This window comes from Labeo rohita, chromosome 21 (assembly GCF_022985175.1).
Source record: "Labeo rohita strain BAU-BD-2019 chromosome 21, IGBB_LRoh.1.0, whole genome shotgun sequence".
Lineage (NCBI taxonomy): Eukaryota > Metazoa > Chordata > Actinopteri > Cypriniformes > Cyprinidae > Labeo > Labeo rohita.
In genome coordinates this window covers 6,129,729-6,149,626 of record NC_066889.1, presented here as the reverse complement: position 1 = coordinate 6,149,626, position 19,898 = coordinate 6,129,729, and the positions used below count along the sequence as shown (strand labels likewise).

Genomic DNA, 19,898 nt, shown 5'->3' with positions numbered 1-19,898 from the left:
AATGAGTCGTTGGAAGTTCCACAGCCTCCTTTACGCCGCTAAATACAGATTTCATAACGGCATGAATAGATATATGTTAAAATATAAATAAGAGGTATATCAGTGACAGAACTGACTTGCTATTCTAATTTATACATTAATTGAAATACTAAACTGAATAGTTTTGTGAATAGAGAGTGACTGGTGTTTGGTTCCTCCAGTGAGATCTTCACTCCAATATTAATTAACCATATTAATGGACACTATTATTACTGCAACTAAACTTGCTGTAAATTCTGACTTTTTAGGGTCAGCAGCATAAATGTATTTGCTCTTTTCTATTTTATTTTAAATAGGGGAACTTTTAAAAATGTGCCTTGACATTAGGTTCCATGAGTTGCGTGTGTGAATATTAATTAGGTCATCCAAACATTGCAACTAACGTATCTTTAGGCTGGCGTCGGCACCCGACCAATCAAAGACTTGTTTATAAGCGCGACGCAACTAAAAGGCTCCCAGGACACTGCAAGTGAACGCGACGCACAGCTCTCACTGATTGCACTGAGCCGTTGTCAGATTGGACAGTTAGCTTGCTTTCTCTCGTATGCACCGGATATTTAGAGGGTAAGGAAAGTTACGTTAACATAGGTGCGGAGATTATTTCCACAGATAAATTTAAAGTAAGAGATATTTAGAAAAACATTAAGAGCATTGACAGGTGGATGTAAATTCCGCCTGTAACATGGAGCACCTGTCGTCAACCACCAACCGGTTCGTGAATGCGATGTACAGGCAGCGCGGTAAGGAACAGAAAAACAATACATTTTCTTAATTATGGGTTTGGAAATGCATGTCATTAACGCAGCTGTCCAATTCTGTATACATTTTGAAACTTTAATATTGTTTTTCTCTCTGTTTACACACTTTCATTGACACTAGACGCTGAGGTACGGATGCTTTACAGTTCATCTCCTTTTTTTAATATAGACATGTAGTAAGAGTTATAACAAAACAAACTGTGCCAGCAGTCACGACCCCCACTTCTACAGCAACTTACTGGAGATCAGAGCATTAGTGTGAGGTATTAATGTGTCTGGACTAATGAGCAGTGACAGGCTGAATGCAGGTCACGTTGTTTGCATTAGAGACTGCGCGACTTCCTGTGTTGAATTTGTACTGTAAATAACGTTTTTTTATTTGTTGAGACCTGTTGAGTGTGTTCTGTTCTTTTAGCAATGCAATAGTGTGATTTTGTTCTGATAAAGCATGCATTAGGGAGAAAAATGCTTTGTTAAAGGATTAACGTTACCCTGATAGCACACATAAATCACTGAGACGTCTATTTGACGTCTGCATCTACATTTACATTATTTTTTAGAGTGTTTGCTCATCTGCAATAGGTCTATAAGACGTCTCATATCAGATGTCAAATAGACGTCTGTTAGATGTCTTTAAGATGTTTGTGGTTTAGAATGTATGTAAAACTGACATAGATGTCTGTCAGATGTTTGTACACAGCAGATGCTTTCCAGATCAAGTGATCTTTGACAGACATCTTGCAGACGTACGTGTGCTATCTGGGTAGTTTGCTCATAAATGAAAATTGGAGCTTGACAGGCCTGGTCTCTATTCACTTTAATTGTATGGAAAAGTGGTCAGTACATTCTGCTATAGGCCTACATCTCTTTTTGTGCTTTATGAATAGGTCTGAAACAACATGAAAGTAAATTGAAAGAACTGACGATAGATTAAAGTGGGGGATTAAACGCCACTTATGATTTTCTGGCTACTATTTTCTGGAAGTAAATGGGGACTGGGTTTGTCAAGCTCCGAAATGATTAGAAAGATTATCTTTGAAAATTAATTATATTATGTTACTTGTCTTACTTCGCAACCTTAACTGTTCAAGCTGATTATTCTATATAGTTTATATAGTTGAGGTTAAAAGTTTGCATACACCTTGTAGAATCTGCAAAATATTCATGATTTTATCAAAATAAGAGGGATCAAACAAAATGCATGTTATTTTTTATTCAGTACTGTCCCAAATAAGATATTTCACATAAAAGATGTTTACATATAGTCCACAAGAGAAAATAATAGTTGAATTTATAAAAATGACCCTGTTCAAAAGTTTACATACACTTGATTCTTAATAGTGTTGTTACCTGAATGATCCACAGCTGTGTTTTTTGTTTTGTGATAATTGTTCATGAGTCCCTTGTTTGTCCTGAACCCTTAAACTGCCTGCTGTTCTTCAGAAAAATTCTTCATGTCCCACAAATTCTTTGGTTTTTTAGCACTTTTGTGTGTTTGAACCCTTTCCAACAATGACTGTATACTTTTGAGGTCCATCTTTTCACACTGAGGTCAACTGAGGGACTCGTATGCAACTATTACAGAAGGTTCAAATGCTCACTGATGCTCCTAAAGGAAAAACGATGCATTAAGAGCTGGTGGTGTAAACTTTTGAATAGAATGAAGATGTGTACATTTTTCTTATTTAGGACAAACAAGGGACTCATGAAGAACTATCACTAAACAAAAAAACAGCTGTGGATCATTCAGATAACAAAACAGTATTAAGAATCAAGTGTATGTAAACTTTTGAAAGGGGTCAATTTTTTAAATTCAGCTATTATTTTCTCTTGTGGACTATATGTAAACGTCTTTTATGTGAAGTATCTTATTCAGGTCAGTACTAAATAAATAAATAACATGCTTTTTGTATGATTTCTCTTATTTTGGTAAAATAATTAGCATTTTGCAGATTCTGAAAGGTGTATGTAAACTATTGACCTCAACTGTATATAGTGTTATTAGGTTTATACAAACTGAAACTATACAGTAATTTGTGTCTCGTGTCTGCAGTTGTCTAGTTTAGCCATAGAAGACTGTGAGGACGCTGAATTGGCCTATACCATGAGAGACCTGCCCCCTAGAGCCGGTCACACCTTCCCTGGACGTGAGATGCCCATGATGGACAGAGAGCCGGATGGCAGCACCCGCCCTCATACTCCAGGGACGCCCACTTTCACACGGCCGATGACCAGAAGTCTCCTGGGCTCCGAGTCGGAGTTACCCTGTCGTGGGCAGCTCAGCTCCATGAGCTCACTGGATTCTCCCTTGAGCCCTTCTCGCCCGAAAAGTCCCTGGGGCAGATTTGACCCCTATGACTCTGCTGAGGTAATGTCAGTCCTGTGTATGATGCATAATGTTGACTCAGCCTATTTGATTGCTTGCTGTAGACCTGATTCTGAAAGTACTTATTTTGAAATTTGACATCACCATCTGAGAATTTTAGGATCAAGATAAGGAGTATGTCGGCTTTGCAACGCTGCCTAACCAAGTGCACAGGAAATCTGTAAAAAAGGGGTTCGCCTTTACTCTTATGGTGGCAGGTGAGATCATCAGATGCTGTATGTCATAGACAGCACAAAGTAAAAAATTGCATTTGATGTACAATTAAAATTTCTTTGATCTGTCCAGGGGAGTCGGGTTTAGGGAAATCTACACTAGTCAACAGTCTCTTCCTGACAGATCTTTACAAAGACAGGAAGATGCTGAATGCTGAAGGTAAGAGCCAGGGCTATTGTCATTAAAAACAAAAGATTAAAATCAAAATAAACATTTACTAAAATAAAATGAAATGTTATTCATTTTTGCTAGTTTTCAATGCAACATAATTAAAGTATAGACATAATTATTTTTAAAAAAAGTAATAAAAATGACAAATCACAACAAAATTATTAAAACTTTAACTAGGATCAAAATTAAAACAAAAAATATAAAAATAAAAACTAATTCAAAATATTACCAAGAACTATTATGGTATTTATACTATATGGTATTTAGTATTTATACTAAAATATCACTGGTAAGAGCAGTATTGTTCTGTAAAACAACCTTTGTATAAATATGTTTATAAGCATTATGTAGTTTAGTCAATCACAACGCACACTTTTGTTTGTAAAATCTAATAATTTTTTCAAGAATACATTAAAACTGCAATTCATAAATACAGTGACATGAATACACGATCAAATGTACTTTTCATTTCTGAAATAAAATTTGGTTTGATATTCAGTTTCATAAAAATATTTGAAAAACTTCCATTGACTTCAAAGTCATGTGGTGCAGCCAATATGGAAGAACAAAAAATGTCTGTATGTCTCTTAAAATATTAAAAATTTAGATTTAATGACAATTAAAGTTAGTTTAGGTTTTAAAATGTCATGTGGTATACCACCCCCCTCCCCTCCAAAAACTAATAACATTTGTTAATTAATAATATATTTTGCAAAAAAAAATCAAAACATTATAATAATGCTTAAGAAGTAAAATACGTTAATATTATTACTTGATGGTTACACCACATGACATATTTAAAGCCATTAAACTAACTTTTTTAAAAAATGGTATACATTTTCAAAATCACACAAATTCTAATATTACATTTCTGTTCTTCATTGACCCATTTCAGAGCGGATCGCACAGACAGTGGAAATCACGAAACACACTGTAGCTATAGAGGAAAAAGGAGTCAAATTAAAACTCACCATTGTGGATACGCCAGGATTCGGTGATGCGGTCAACAACACAGAGAGGTGGAACTGCAATGTGAATTATTAGAAAATGATACTGATGTAATTTATCTCAGAATAAATGTTTTCTGTGAAATATTGTCTCTCAAATACTCACAGTAACATTTATTTTTGTGATTGTGTTGATATATCAAATACATTTGCTCATTTTCAGTTTTGTAACCTCGATTTTATGTTAATTGTAATAGCTGGAGGGCAGTTGTGGACTACATTGACCAGCAGTTTGAGCAATACTTTCGTGACGAAAGCGGCCTCAATCGTAAAAACATTCAGGACAACCGTGTACACTGCTGCCTCTACTTCATCTCACCTTTTGGCCACGGGTAATACTCGCTGACAAAACAAGTACTAGTGCTTATCGTTTACAAGTATTGAACAATATTTCAACTAGGAGTGGGTTCCCGGAAAGTTCTTCGAAATAGTTCCAAAAAACATTAGCTTGAAAAGAAGCATAGTTTGTAGTTAATACTACTCAGTTCAGTTTCAGTTTGTTTTTCAGTTAATTATCGCCATCATCTGAAAAATTAATGCTTAGTTACTATTTAGTCAGTCCCAGAATCTACTCTCTTTTTCTATTTTAAATTTGTGAATTTGTGTTGCTTCCTTCCCAAATATTGGCATCAGCATTGCTTGTCGTAAAACTTATATCAAGCAAAGACTATCTGAGATTAAATCAGTTTAATTAAAAATATATAAATCTGGAGTTTTTACTTAAAAACTGTGAGTAAAACACCATGGCATTTTGTTCTGGAAGCATACCTCCGTAATTATGGGAGTGACTGTTTTTTTCCCCCTTTTTTTCTCAGTCTTAGACCGATGGATGTGGAGTTCATGAAGATGCTACATGAGAAGGTCAACATAGTGCCTGTGCTGGCCAAGGCAGATAGTCTTACTCCACTGGAAGTCAGAAAAATGAAAATGAAGGTGTGTATGTGGTATATAAAATGTCTTTCTCTTTCTCTATATATAGTGTCATTTTTGTTCACGTTTTATGTTGCAGTCTTATGTTAATCTGCTTTAAATAACTTTTTTTTCTCCACATCAATCTACACTCCATACACCATAATGGCAAAGCAAAAAAAAAAACAGGTTTTTAACATCTTTGCAAATTTGTTAAAAAAAAACTAAAAACTTAAATGATTCCATTGCATAAGTATTCAAAAAAATCTGGGACAGTTGGAAATTCAGCTCAGGAGCATTCATATCGCTTGTAGTTGTTACTACACTTTGAGTGAAGTTATATATATATATATATATATCCATGATCATATATGCAGAAGGGAGAAACATACAGAAGGACAAACGTCACTGCAACACTCCACTGATCTGGGCTTTATGGTGGTGTGGCAAGACTTAATCCTCACCTCAGTAAAGACACATGAAAACACACTTTGAATTGGCAAAAAACACCTAAAGGACCCACGGACTGTGAGAAACAAGATTCACTGGTCTGATGAACCTCAGTTTCAAGCATCATGTTTGATGAAAACCAAGCACTGCTCTTCACCTGGACAGTAGCATCCCAAAAGAGATAGCCTTAATTAAAACCCAGTCCAGAGCATTCAGAACCTCAAATTGGGCAGAAGGTTCACAGTCCAACAGGACAATGACCCTAAGCACACAGCAAGAGTGTACAGACAACTCTGTGTATGTTCTTGAGTGGCCCAGCTAGAGTCTATGCTTGAACCCACTCAAATATTTCTGGAGAAACCTGAAAATGTTTTCTAGTCCCCATCCAAGCTGATAGAGCTGGAAAGGTGAAGAAGTGAGGAGAAGCATGGCAGATAATTGCCAAATGCAGATGTGCAAAACGTAAAAAGTCTTGAGGCAGTAAAGGTGCTTTAACTAAGTATGTTAAGGGTATGAATATTTATGAAATGTACTTATTTCAGTGTTTTATTTTTTAATAAATTTGCAAATTTGTCACAAATCTGTGACAAGTTTTGTGCTTTGTCATTACAGTGTATGGAGTATAGATTGATGTGGAAAAAAAAGTTTTTTTTTTAAAGCAGTTTAACATAAGGCAGCAACATAACAAAACATGAAAAAAATGAAGGGGTATGAATACTTTCGCAAGACACTGTATGTATTTCACAGTCACAGTTTGTTTTCTCTCTAGATTCGTGAGGAGATTGAGAGATTCGACATCAACATCTACCAGTTCCCTGAATGTGATTCAGATGAAGATGAGGAGTTTAAACTGCAGCACCAGGAACTGAAGGTGACGTGACCCAGCCAAATATTTACATCAAACCTACCACAACACTGACTAAACTGAAATTTCCTTCATTGTTACAGGACAGCATTCCTTTTGCAGTAATTGGCAGTAACGTTCAAGTCGAAAGCCAAGGCAGGCGCTTTAGAGGCCGTCAGTACCCCTGGGGTGTGGTGGAAGGTACTTGCGTACATACATATTTTATTCATACACATTCTGACGATACATTAAGTGTCCCTGCAAATAATGTTAAGCGATATGTGCTATATATTAAATATCAATGCTTGTTTGTTATATTGGTGAAAAGTGTAATCTATATTATCTATACTATCTATACTATATTATTACTTTCAGTGATATACTAAAAGTTGGATATGTAGTATGTCCTACTTTACCTGAATAAATATAGTATACACATGCAAGGCAATATACATTATATAGAAAATTTCATCTGCGTGTTTGTGCCATTGCAAAATGTAAACTGTATTATCCTTTTTTCTAATTGAGCTTTATCTGCATTAAAACATCTACACATTTATAAAACTGTTGAAATCAGGTAAAAAATGTAGACACTTGTTCAATGGTTTACCACTAGGGGGCGATCTCAGTGATCTTGCATGATTCATGGGTTCATAGAGGACACTGAAATTTCGAAACATTTTGAAACAGTTAGCCTATTACATAACAAAGACTTGTTTACTAAAATCACGTGACTTTGGCAGTTTGATTTGTGCTCTGAACCAGTGAACAAAAGATTCATTAAGGTTTAGAAGCTTTATGAAGCAGTGTTTCAAAAGCGCCCATTACTACTATACAGTATACTCATGTGAAGTGATGTACTATAAAGTGAATCTCAGTTTTTGTATCACACAGTTGCATATATGGCCCATTCTATAGAATTGGTGCAAACTGCTGCGCCACAACCAAAAAACACATATAAAAAACATTTTAAGTATTCAAATCTTAGATGTTTACTAAGATCCTTTTATTATCTATTGAAGCCCACAATAATGTTTAAAATAAAAGTAAGCTTAATATACATAAAATCATCATTTAGTGGGTACTTGCAATTGGGAGGTGGATGTCCTGAACCCTAACCCCTAAATTTCAGCTTATGAAAATGATATTGAAATAACTTTAGCATTTTATTCATTTTTTTTTAAATATATTTTAGAGTTAAAAAAAATATATATTTATTTTATATTTTCTTTGTAAATTACAAAACTTATGAAAAATGTGTGCCGCAATTTCATGTCACTACTGAAATAATGTATGTTTTAGTCCATTGGCTGGGACTGATTGTAACTATACCCCAACATTTATGATCAGAAAATATGTGTGTGTCCCTCTCTCTTATAGCTACATGGTGAGTAGATAGGCCCCATCATTTTGAGGTAAATGTGTTCAAAAGAATGAAAAATCTGTGTGTAACTTCAAAGAATGTTACTACCAAACACCATTTTTCTTTAATTAAGCACACTTTTTTGAAAATTATTTCATAACATTTAGTTTTTATATGTGTACCACTGGTCAGAACTGTGCTAGCTAACCATGTGCTGATTAGCATCTTTGAGCTAGGTTCAGAAGTATCTAAAATTGTCACAGGATGTTTTGTCAGAACTAAAGTCTACTGAATTATCAACTAAGATGTTATGATAGTGTTTGGTTCAATGTATGTTCAAACTAATGAATCCTTGACTTTGAAATCAGTATGATCAACTTTTTGCCTTTTACAAAGAAAAATTAAATTAAAAATACAACAAATCTCATAAATCACACTTGAATTGTTGTTAAAATTGTAATTATTTTTGTTTTACCTCTAAATTTTTTTTTCATAAAATAGGAAAATATATATTAAAGATGCAAGCAAAATCTTAATAACCCTTCTTATTAAATTACATATTATCATGTTTCTGTAATGACAAATTTGGGGAGAGGACAAATATTCCAAAAAATACAACAGGAGAATTAACTGCACAATTACTAGAAATGTGTACCTTGGATTTTGTGCAAACTTACAAAATTTGTTGAAAAAGACATTTTGTCATTTTGTTTCCAACTCTGACTTTGCACCAATTCTGTAAAATGTCCCATATAAGTATGTCCAACTTACATAGGGTGATATATATACAATATAGCACATCTCAACTGCTTTATAGCTTGTGTCTATTATGAACATGATTTTCTGTAAAGCTGAAACAATGTGTAAAGCACTATCTAAATAAATGAGTTGACTCAATTCTTGCAGTGGAGAACCCTGCTCACTCTGACTTCTTGAAGCTGAGGAACATGTTGGTGCGCACCCACATGCAAGACCTAAAGGATGTGACGCGGGAAACGCATTACGAGAATTACCGCGCACAGTGCATCCAGAATATGACGCGCATGGTGGTCAGAGAGAGGAAACGCAGGTCAGAGGATAAGCTGATATCATCAGACTATATTCAATAAGTGCAAATGAATGGTGTGCTCATTCTTGATGATAATGTGCTATCACTGACTTTTCTGTGTGGTTTATGTCACTGTGTTTCACTGGTTGTATTCATTCAGTCTGTGTAACCGGCTAAGAGACAGTATGTCAGACCTTCCTGTGCCTCTGATGCCAGTGGACAGTGAGACTGAGCGCCTTATATGGGAGAAAGATGAGGAGGTAATACTGCTTTCTTTTTTTTTTTAATCTAGATCATTTAAATTAGACCATACAATGTCTTCATTCTCTTCAGAATAGATCCAGTGGATGTTTGGAATGAATACTAACTTGCCACTTACCATGCTAACTACAATTTACAAAAGGAGAAATAACTACAAAAAGAGAAATCCACTTCCAGAACAAAAATTTACAGATAATATACTCACCCCCTTGTCATCCAAGATGTTCATGTCTTTCTTTCTTCAGCCATAAAGAAATTATGTTTTTTGAGAGAAATATTTCAAGATGTTTTTCCATATAATAAACTGATATGGTGCCCCAATTTTGAACTTCCAAACTGCAGTTTAAATGCGGCTCCAAACGATCCCAAATGCGGTTGTAAACGATCCCAGCCGAGGAAGAAGGGTCTTGTCTAGAAAAACAATCAGTTATTTTAATTAAAAAATACAATTTAAATATTTTTTAATCTCAAATGCTCGTCTTGCCTTGCTCTGCCTGAACTCTGTGTATTCTGGCTCAAGATAGTTAGGGTATGTCGAAAAACTCCAATCATATTTTCTCCCTCAACTTCAAAACTCATTTCAAAATCATCCTACATCACTACAGAAGTTCCGACCCAGTCTTTGCAAAGTGAACATGCAAAGAAGATCAAACACTCTTAACAAAAACGGTAAAACAGCGATATAGGACGATTTTGAAGTTGAGGGAGAACATGAGATGGGAGTTTTTCGACATACCCTAACTGTCATGAACCGAAAAAAAACAGAGTTCAGGCAGAGTAAGAAAAGATGAGCATTTGACATTAAAAAGTATATAAATTGTATTATTTTTATGAAAATAACGTTTCGCTAGATAAGACACTTCTTTCTTGGCTGGGATCGTTTACAACCACATTTGGGATCGTTTGAAGCTGCATTTAAACTGCATTTTGGAAGTTCAAATTCGGGGCACCATATCAGTCCATTATATGCAGAAAAATGCTGAAATGTTTTCCTTAAAATACATAATTTCTTTATGACTGAAGAAAAAAAGACATGAACATCTTGGATAACAAGGGGGTGAGTACATTATCTGTAAATTTTTGTTCTGGAAGTGGACTTCTCCTTTAAGTGAAAGAGTAGGTGTTTACCACACAGTTGTCACATGACCTGGGCTTACAAGAATACTACTCTTGCTATGTCTACCATATTGAAATATTTAAAATTCAGTCCATTCAGTAATGTCCCGTTATGAATCTAGAAATTAGCGTTGTTATTTTGCATTTTCAAAATGTCTTTTTGTTGTATTTTCAATTTGAGTTTTATTGATTCTTCGATCAGATTTGCATAATATGTACAGTATGTATACTGTATACTACAAAAATAGCAGGATTTGTATGTTAGCATATTTCAGCACAGCCAATGTTTAAGTCTCTTTCATTAAATTTCTCTAATAGTTGTAATTAATTTGTGTAATTTTTGTTTTTGTTACTTTTTCCTTCTGCAGTTGCGGCGAATGCAGGAAATTCTGGAAAGGATTCAGGAACAGATGCGCCATGGACATTAAGAGAGATTAATCAATTCATTTAAATGGGTTTACAATAGAAATATGGCTTGAGATGTCAAATGTTTAAGCTGCAGGAAACTGCTGTGAATATAATATTAACTGTAAAATGTGTGCATCTTGTGAACACAGGTGTTTGAAAGAATGTGTAGCTTTCAAAATCATCTGAAAAGGTAATATGAGACTCTGGGCCACAAAACCAGTCATTTTTTTTAAACTGATATTTATACATCTGCTTTCCATTGATGTACGTTTTATTAGGACAATATTTGTCCGAGATACAACTATTTGAAAATCTGGAATCTGAGGGTGCAAAAAAATATTGAGAAAATCGCCTTTAAAGTTGTTCAAATGGAATTCTTAGCAATGCATGTTACTACTCAAAAATTAAGTTTTGATATATTTACGGTAGAAAATATCTTAATGGAACACGATCTTTATGTAATATCCTAATGATTTTTGGGCATAAAAGAAAAATCGATAATTTTGACCCATACAATGTATTTTTGGCTATTGCTACAAATATACTGGTGCTACTTAAGACTGGTTTTGTGGTCCAAGGTCATATTTTAAATTTAATGTAAATATGACTTGTGATACACAAGAAACAAGACCAATACAACTTGACTTGTAAATGTCATAAGATTTATTATGAATCGTCAATATGTTTTTTGTAGTAATCTAGCATATTTTAATAAGTTTTATTACTATTTCAGTTAAACATGGTGGACAATTCGATCTTAATGCAGCCCAAAATGTACAGGCGATATATAACTTAAACTTTCTCCATAGGGAAAATGCACAGTTTTTCATATATTTATATATAATATCAATGTAGAATGAGGTCTAACGGTCCCGCCCACATCATACAGTATGATACATGGTCCCAAAAAAACAAAATAAGGGGGAGGGATTAACATTTAAACAAACAAACAAAAACTGCAATCTACATGCAAAACCAGGCATCAGTATAATCCTAAAATACATACACATATATGTGAATGCGTGCATATACCTCACATATATACATACATCCATACACATATATTTAAAAAAAATGAAAAACAAAACACACTAAGAAATTTCACAAAGGTTAGGCTATTTTTTTGTTTGTTTGTTTGTTTTTAACTGAGTGTGAAGCACAGCATGTATTATTCCATCTTCACATCCCCAAAAAAAGAAAAAGGAAATCAAACAGAAAATCCAAACCTCGATTTTGGGGGGTTTGCAGCAGGAAGAGGATGTTAAGAGCAGGAATCACAGTGTTCCGTTTGAAAGTGACAGTAATAAAGCAACAACGTGGTGTACCTAACCATCGACAGCAAACCGTCAAGTGTACATAGGGAAACGGTCAGATGGCTAAATTGTGCAGGTTCAACCAAGCGAGTGCGCTGAGAATGACAGACAGGCTGACTTTAAGAGAAGCACTGCTAATGGCAAAGGGGCTTTTTTTGTCCTGAAGTCAATGAAACAGAAAACAGCATGTGTTAAACCTTCTAAAATGCTTATAAACAAGCGCCTACTTTACGACAGTTTACACAATCACGCGTAGTTAATGAAAAATGGCTGTGCGGCGATAAACGTAGAATGGACACACAACAGCACCGTGACGAACAAGATTGATTTACGTTAACGTATTTCCTAAGACTTCATTCGACGGTTCTCATCGTGTTGCTACAAGCACGAAAACATTGGTAACTGCTGATTTGAAGAAATGGAAATGCCCGACATCTCGACGCGCCCTGTCACGCGCCGTACGTAACGTTTTAATCATTTGAAACGTTAATCAAGTATTACGAAGTATTATTAAGTTAATATCTGAGCACTCAAATACGTCTTATTGTATATTAGTTGAGTTTCCTTACAACCCATTCGACACTTTTAAGACTTTGTGTTTCTTGCCAACAGACGTCTGTGACTGTAGGTCAGGTCATGGCAGTCTAATGCGCTTGCGCTTCATTTTCAGCAATGTTGTTGCATTGCGTAGGCAGCAGGTGGCGCCACTGGGCTTGAATTGGGGCTTAGGCACTTACATTTGCTCCCAAATACAAAGACACTTTGAGAAACCTGATCTGAAGTCTGAATGTACCTGTTTTTTAGTCAAAAGCCCCTTTTGAGTTATTAAAAGCCTCTAAAATAGTTACACAGTAAACGTTTTTTCGGCATGCTTTCAGTACTGACCTTTAAGCACTCGTTTTTGAGATTTTTTGGTGGATGAATGTAAAGCGTGAGATAATTTGCATACAGAACAAAGGATGCCAGGGAGATAGAAGACAGAATTGATTTGTTTTAGCACTCCACTCTCACATTACTAAAGACTGACCAATGTCTTCGAATTTAGTTAAGCAAGTGCATTACATGAAATTCATTCCAACGCTGCATGGCAAAAGACACGCAAGCCCCTTCTACAAGCAAATGAGCACACGCTCCGATCCCAACGAGGTCCTGGCGTGTAGGAGCGACAGTAGTGAATTTCTGAATGGGATCTAGTCGTCCTTTTAGCGATTAGTCTCTCTTTCTGTGCAGCCTCTCTTTTCTCTCAGGCCAGCTTTAGCGTGCTGACGGGAAAAGGAGGAACAGTTACCATAGTCACCGGATTGAGCACCGTCTGGCCCACCAGCCCGGTGTGATGGTGAGCGACCACTGCCGTTGGCTTTCCCACTACGGTGGCCTGCTGGCCCGTGACCGGCGTGCCGTTAACTTGGGCGTGAGTGTGCGGGTGGTGCGCCAACGTGTGCGTGATGTGCCCCACCACCGCCGGCTGCGAGACGGCCACCGACTGCGGGTAAATGGCCGCGGGTAGGTGGGCGACGGGATGCACGGTGATGTGTCCTATAGGCTGGCCGCCACTAGAGGGCGCAATATGCGCCAGATGTTTAGGCCCAGCTGGGATGACGTGGTTGACAGCTTGGATGACGGACGCGTGGGATACAGAGGCATGGGTGATGACTGTCGGCTGTTGAGGAGAAACGACATGGGAAGGGGGCGCAGGTGCGATGGCTTGAGGAGTGACCACTGTGGGCTGGGGTTGATTGGGTGGAGCGGAGGGTGGTGTGGCGGGTTTGTGTTGTATGGAGATATGCGTAGGGAGAATGGCGGGTGGAGGCATGGCAGCCCGGGGCTCCGATGGTGCCGGGGCAGACGGTTTGGCTGCAGAAGACGAGGGCGGGGAGGACAGGATGTCGTCATCTGCGTCTTGGTCGAAGTTGTCTTCACCCTCTGGAACAAGCGGAAATGATTCATGATAATTAGATTTTTATGTTGTCTCTTACCCCTCATAGACATTACAGTTAATCATATCAGATGTTTGATGTCATATGAAGTCATACTGTAAGTTTCAGAAGGAAAAATGACCTATTTAATTGTACACGCCATGAAAAACTAAGAAAAACTGCTTCTGGTGCTGAAACCTCAACATGGAGGACTTTAAGGGTGGATGTGATAAAAATAAATAAATAAATAAAATGAAAAAAAAAAAAAAATCAGGTCTGTTTCCGGTGCAAGAAAACTTAAATAATTTGTAAAAAAAAAAAAAGTTTAAAATATTTTACTTTTTATTAAACGCATGGTAACACTTCACAATAAGGTTCATTAGTTAACTACATTAGTTAACATGAACTAAGAATGAACAATACTTCTACAGCATTTGTTAATCTTAGTTAAATGTTAACTTTAGCATTTACTAATGCATTATTAAAATCACAAGTTGTGTTTGCTAACAGTTAATGCACTGTGAACTAACATGAACTAACAATGAATGACTGTATTTTTATTAACTAACATTAACAAAGAAGAATAAATCGTGTAATAAATGTATTGTTCATTGATATTAGATAAATACATTAACTGTTAACAAATGGCATCTTACTGTAAAGTGTTACCAAATACATTTTTAAAACGTGTTTTAGTGTTTTAAGCTCATGAAGTCTGCATTTATTAGATCAAAAAATACAATAAAAACTATTTAAATAAATATTGTTTTAAATATTATTAAAATGGTAATTTTAATATATTTGATTACATTTAAATATTAGATTTAACATTAATATAAAATATTATATTTAAATGTATTTTATATATATATATATTTATTTGTGTAGGAAAAGCTATGCACTACCTGTCAAAAGTTTTTGAACAGTAAGATTTTTAATGTTTAGAAGTCTCTTCTGCTTACCAAGCCTGCATTTATTTGATTAAAAAAAACAGTGAAATTGTAAAACATTTCCACTATTTAAATCTGCTTTCTATTTGAATATATTTTTAACATGTAATTTATTCCTGTGATTTCAAAGCTGAATTTGTAGCATCATTACTCCAGTCACAAGATCCTTCAGGAATCATTCTAATATTCCAATTTGCTGCTCAAAAAACATTTATCATTATTATATTGAAAACAGCCAAGTAGAATTTGTTTTCTTTTGTAACATTATAAAATGTTAAAATGTCTTTATCAACACTTTCAGCATCTTTGCTATATATATATATATATATATATATATATATATATATATATACACACTGCTCCAAGCTTTTGAATGGTATAATGTATGTTACAAAAGCTTTTTATTTCAGATAAATGCTGATCTTTGGATCTTTCTATTCATCAAAGAATCCTGAAACAAATGTACTCTTTAACGGTTTTAAATATTCATAATAATAATGTTTCTTGAACAGCAAATCAGCATATTAGAATGATTTCTGAAGGATCATGTGACACTGAAGACTGGAGTAATGATCCTGGAAATGTAGCTTTGATCACAGGAATAAATTACATTTTAAAATATATTCAAATAGAAAGCAGTTACTTTAAATAGTAAAAATATTTCACAGTATTACTGCTTTTGCTGTGTTTTGGCTAAAAAAAAATTAAAAAAATGCAGGCTTGGTGAGCAGAAGAGACTTCTTTAAAAAACACAACAATCAACAGTGTATTTTCAGCAACCATTACTTCAGTCTTCAGTGTCACATGATCCTTCAAAAATTATTTAAATACGAATTGATTTCCAGGGGCATTTTTTTACATTTGCAAGTGCAATTTTTATAATCACCTTATTGTTATGAAAAACCATACTATGTTGTCTTAAATGTCAAAAACCAATTACTTTTAAATCAACTGTTGTCAGTACCAATACACCGTTTAAAATTGTATCTAAATTATACATGTAAAAATTGCTGTTGTAGGGTTGCAATATTGTGACAAAAATCATTATTGTAGATTACTGCTGTTTATATTGTAATAATAATTATTAATATTGTCATAGAAAACAATACGAAAGTTTTTGTTTCATTTTGGACATCACATTCTGGCTTCACAGACAAAGATGTCAATCCATGATGTCTTACATCGTATCTGCACTGTGTTGTTTACGATAAAGGAATTCGCGAGCGCATTCAACCACAGCTCCAGCGTTTTCAGCGCTGACTAATCTAAAGTGCCTCTGATTTGCCAATGCATTCCTAAGCTCAACAGAAACGCGTTTGATTGGTTATAAGGCTCAACGCTGCACAAAACAGCACGTAAAAGCAATCTTAAATGTAATTCTGTGAATTGACAGTTTTCATTCATTTTCACATTTGAATGAATCGCGACAGCCGTAATACATTGTTGAATTTATGGGGCATTTTTGTTTCTTTTGGTGGCATTTTTGCCACACGCCCTCGTTAATTTCCGACCCTGACTCACACATATGATTTATGTTTACAAATGTGTGCTGTACCTGATGCTGTTGATGTGGAGGCCTGATCATCTTCCGGCTGGACAGTTTGTCGGAGTATCCTGTCAATCTCCATGATATCTATACATTGGCTCAACTCATTCTTCAGTTCGGCGAGTCTCTGCTGAGTGGCGATCTTCTCCCGTGCCAAGCGCTCCATCTCATGCTCATACTCCTTTTCTTTCCGCTTCAAAGTCTGCAAGAAACATCACACATTACTCTTTGTATCATCTGCACTTTAATATGCACAGGAACCATTCATTGCAGAAACGCTCATCCTACCCTCAATCAAACACACATTCTTATTTCAGTATGACACATTTTTTGATCACCCAGCAAACCTGTTTCTCAACAATTACCTTATGTCAAGGCTGGAGAATACACATTTTCCATTTCAAATATTTACGCAAAATATAAAGCAGCACATCAGCCAGACAATGACATTAGCTATTGAAACATCTATTTCCATTCTCTGTCACTATCGTTTTAGTCAGACTTGGCAGTCTTCTTGGCAGTCTCATGCTTTTCTGTGCAAATGAGGCAGAAACACATATAAATTATGCATATTCCTGACCAGTATGTACAATCACGCTCAACTGACAGTCAACTTTGGCCTCAGGTTTATGATGCAAATCACGATGGCATTTTAGTTGGGTAACCAATTGTCACTATTAATTAATTATTAACTACAACTTTTGCCTTAATAAACTTACTGATGCTTATTAATAGTTAGTAAGGTAGTTGTTAAGTTTAGGTATGGGGTAGACTGCATAGACAGCAATGCAACTGACACGTCAAAGGCCCAAAAAGGTAGTAAGGACATCGTTGAAATAGTCAGTGGTTCAACCTTAATTTTATGAATCCATGAGAATACTTTGTGCGCAAAGAAAACAAAAACAACAACTTTATTCAACAATTTAATCAGAATGCTGGGTCCTGCATCAGCAGCATCAGATGTATGCGGTGTGGTATTATTGTGAATGCGTGTCGAAGACTAACACGGAAGAGAAGTAACTCTCGAATAAAGTTATTTTTATTTTCTTTGCACAAAAAAAGTAGTCTTGCAGTTTCATAACATTAAGGTTGAATGACTGTTGTCACATGGACTATTTTATTGATGTCCTTACTACCTTTCTGGGTCTTGAGAGCGTTTCAGTTGCATTGCTGTCTATGCAGGGTCAGAAAGCTCTTGGATTTCATTAAAAATATCTTAATTTGTGTTCCGAAGATGAACAAAGGCCTTACAGGTTTGGAACGACATGAGGGTGAGTAATTAATGACAGAACTTTCATTTTTGGGTGAACTATCCCTTTAACATAAAAGAATGTTATTTGGTTATATTTAATGTGTTATTTAACTGTAATCATGATAGTTGCATTGTAATTGTTGAGTCTCGCTAGGGGTGTGCGATTTTGGAAAAAAAATCATATCTCAATATTTTCTGGGATTTCATTGAATAATGACTATTAGACAAAATTAGCTGAGTGTGTTATTGTGCAGATATCTTAAGGACTACTGTGGACAGCTGACTCCTGAATTTCACAGCAGTGATAGAAATGAATCTTTTCCAATAAGTTTAAATTAGGTTTTACCTTTTATGGGCATGTTTACCCATAAACCTTAAAGCCTTTTTTTCTAAAAGTGTGCATCATCTTTTGAGTCAAATTCTTAAATGTGGGCTCTTACAAATGAAATCAGTACCAACAAAATTCATCTTTGCAATGCGGAAACACAGAAGCTGCATCTGAAGTGGCATTTAGGTGTATGTACACACTATTTAATGCAGGTCAGAGGGACATGGAATGTTTTAACCTGCAGTTACAAATACATAAATGTTTTGATAACGTTGAATACTGATATTTGAAATAATTTAAAAATGATCATTTTAAAAATGTCATTGGATGCCCATTTTCCACAAGTTGATATGATTCTTTAGGGACTTAATGAAAAGTCTATAATATAATTTGGTTCAGCAACATAACACCTCAATCGCTCAATCTGAGATATTCTTGTCTAACTTGTCCAGCATCGAAACAATGGAGGTCGGACTGTTACAGCTGATCTGAGGTAAGACGCTCATGTCAATCAACTATTGTGGGAGCGGCCTCTGTCGGTGTGACAGCCATCAGAGAATGGCTCGATTTAAAAAAGGGGATATTATTTTTACAGATATTTTTGTATTTGATGTAAACAAAGGTAAATGTCTCCAGAGTCATTTACAACAGCTTAGAACACAGCTCTATATGGATGGGCGATAATTCGATAACGATAATTATCGCAATATAATTTTTCTCGATAAAACGATATGAAGTGTTCGATAAATGTTCGATATAATTTGAATCGCGCCACACGGACCGTTTATCCACTCGGACCAAAGTTTAAACTGACGCGCTGTGCAAGCTAAGTAGAGAAGATGTTTTAATTATCTAGATGCGGCACAGACGGGCCTGGAAAAAACGTCGCGACTGTGTCTCTTCCTTAATGAGCGCAGCTGCCGTGTGCCTACATTTGAAATAACGAACTTGAGCACGCAAGAGATGCAATATGTGAATGGCTCCGTCACGTGAGCACTAAACAGCGCTGTGAGATCCAGTGTGAAACACTTGAATTCAGCGATGAACAGAAACGACTTAGTGATTCAAACTAGTTTAAAGCTGTGTGCAACAAGACAGTCAGAAGGCTTTTCAAGCTACACATCGCCATCATTTACCATGGATTTACTGTAGTAACACTCACTGCACCATGGTATTGTGGCAGCAATGTGGGATATTCACATTGAATTTTATTACAGGAGTAATGGTATATAATTATAGTATGTATGTATTTGTGATTAAGCTATAGCATGTGTGCATTTATACTTAATGTTTTTAGACTACCGTTTTTCATACAAATCGGCTACCTATAAAACCATGTAGTTATATTTTTACCATGTATTGAGGTACCATTATGTGTGGTTTTAGCTGTGTTTATCATAATTTAAAATGTATGCTTGCTACTATTGGAGACCAATGCTTAAAAAAAAATAATAAAAAATAAACAGTGGGTCAGAATAAATGTAATCATATAAAACTGAGCCATATAAAACCATATAAAATTTACTCTGCATCCTCAAGCTACTATCAAATGTGCATTTCTAAGAGACAAAAAAGTGATATTATTATTAATATTATTATCATCATCATTATCAGATAACC

At 35.4% G+C, this 19,898-nt stretch overlaps 2 protein-coding genes across 2 annotated transcripts in view; one reads left to right on the top strand and one right to left on the bottom strand.

Moving 5' to 3' along the window:
* Positions 1-503: 503 nt before the first annotated feature.
* On the top strand, positions 504-11,617 carry septin4a (septin 4a). The gene is made up of 12 exons (XM_051093047.1): positions 504-779; positions 2,851-3,165; positions 3,284-3,380; positions 3,469-3,555; positions 4,463-4,586; positions 4,772-4,906; positions 5,390-5,507; positions 6,703-6,804; positions 6,882-6,978; positions 9,047-9,209; positions 9,349-9,448; positions 10,934-11,617. The coding sequence occupies exons 1-12, from the start codon at positions 759-761 to the stop codon at positions 10,991-10,993; spliced, it is 1,419 nt and encodes a 472-aa protein (XP_050949004.1). The 5' UTR covers positions 504-758; the 3' UTR covers positions 10,994-11,617.
* The window catches only part of mntb (MAX network transcriptional repressor b), a 28,040-nt gene continuing 19,755 nt past the window's right edge, over positions 11,614-19,898 (bottom strand). The window contains exons 5-6 of the mRNA XM_051093046.1: positions 16,708-16,900; positions 11,614-14,209 (exon numbers count right to left, since the gene is read on the bottom strand). Of these exons, the coding sequence (XP_050949003.1) occupies positions 13,530-14,209; positions 16,708-16,900 (873 nt within the window). The 3' untranslated portion in view covers positions 11,614-13,529. The remainder of the gene's footprint in view (positions 14,210-16,707; positions 16,901-19,898) is intronic.